Here is a 1,132-nt window from a genome sequence, read left to right as displayed (position 1 = left end):
AAATTCTCAGATGAGTTTGACCACACGTCTTTTCATTCTGGACAGGGTTTGACAGGCACATAGACCAGGATAGCTCCACTAGTCAATAGGTTGGATTCCACACGTGGTGAAAATAGGCCTTCACCTCTTCTGAAGTCAACAGAGGAAGACCATATAATCTCAGCTGGTGATGAAGGACCATTACTAGATGGTATGTAGAAGAGACAAGAGTTTTCATGTAAAGGATTCCTAAATAACTGAGTATGGTAGAAACTATTGAGTTGCTGTCTTCCTCTTTGGAAACATTCCTGGACATTTACTCCCTCCCTTCTTGCCCCCACAGATGGCCTCTTCTGAGAGAGACACCCATGAGAACCGGACTGTCATCCAAGAGTTCATTCTGGTTGGCTTTTCATATCTTGCTGAGATGCAGAGCCTTGTTTTCCTCCTGTTTCTAGCGACTTACATTGTGACCTTACTGGGAAACTTCCTAATCATCCTCTTGATAAAGCTCAGTCCCAGCCTTCACACCCCCATGTATTTTTTCCTGGTAAACTTGTCCTTCTTGGACATTTGTTTCACAACCAGTGTGGTTCCCCAAATGCTGGTTCACCTCTTGGTGAAGCATAAAAGCATCTCCATTGCAGGCTGTGCAGCTCAGTTGTATGCCTATGCCATCGTAGGCGTTACTGAATGCTGCCTCCTAGCATCCATGGCTTATGACCGCTATGTTGCCATATGCCACCCCTTACACTATACTACCATTATGAGTGGTCGGAAATGTGTGAGCCTAGCAGCTGCCTCATGGATCACCAGCATCTCAGTGCAGCTGATTCAGATCACATGGATCTTCACCATGCCTTTTTGTGGGTCCAACCTCATTGACCACTTCTTTTGTGATTTTGCACCACTGGCAAAATTGGCATGCGCAGACACTTCCAAGAATGAGATTCTTATTATGGTTGTGACAGTGCTGTTCATTATGGGCCCTTTCTTGCTAATAATCCTGTCTTACATCAACATTATGTGCACCATTTTCAAACTGCCTTCAGCTGAGGGGAGAAGAAAGGCCTTCTCCACCTGTTCTTCACACCTTATGGTGGTAATGTTGTTCTATGGAACAATCCTTTTAACCTACCTGCGACCCAAGTCC

At 45.1% G+C, this 1,132-nt stretch overlaps 1 protein-coding gene across 1 annotated transcript; it reads left to right on the top strand.

Annotated features, from left to right (window-relative positions):
• Nucleotides 1–322: 322 nt before the first annotated feature.
• Nucleotides 323–1,081, top strand: LOC102385179 (olfactory receptor 10A4-like; the record flags this gene model as incomplete). Its single annotated transcript, XM_006039382.2, has 1 exon — nt 323–1,081. A coding segment is annotated over exon 1 (759 nt), but the record flags the coding sequence as incomplete, so codon positions are not given.
• Between the last annotated feature and the right edge of the window lie 51 nt (nt 1,082–1,132).

This window comes from Alligator sinensis, unplaced genomic scaffold, assembly GCF_000455745.1.
Source record: "Alligator sinensis unplaced genomic scaffold, ASM45574v1 C64980027_1, whole genome shotgun sequence".
Taxonomy (NCBI): Eukaryota; Metazoa; Chordata; order Crocodylia; family Alligatoridae; genus Alligator; species Alligator sinensis.
Note: the sequence above shows the minus strand (reverse complement) of the source record. Positions and strands in the feature narration are given on the sequence as shown.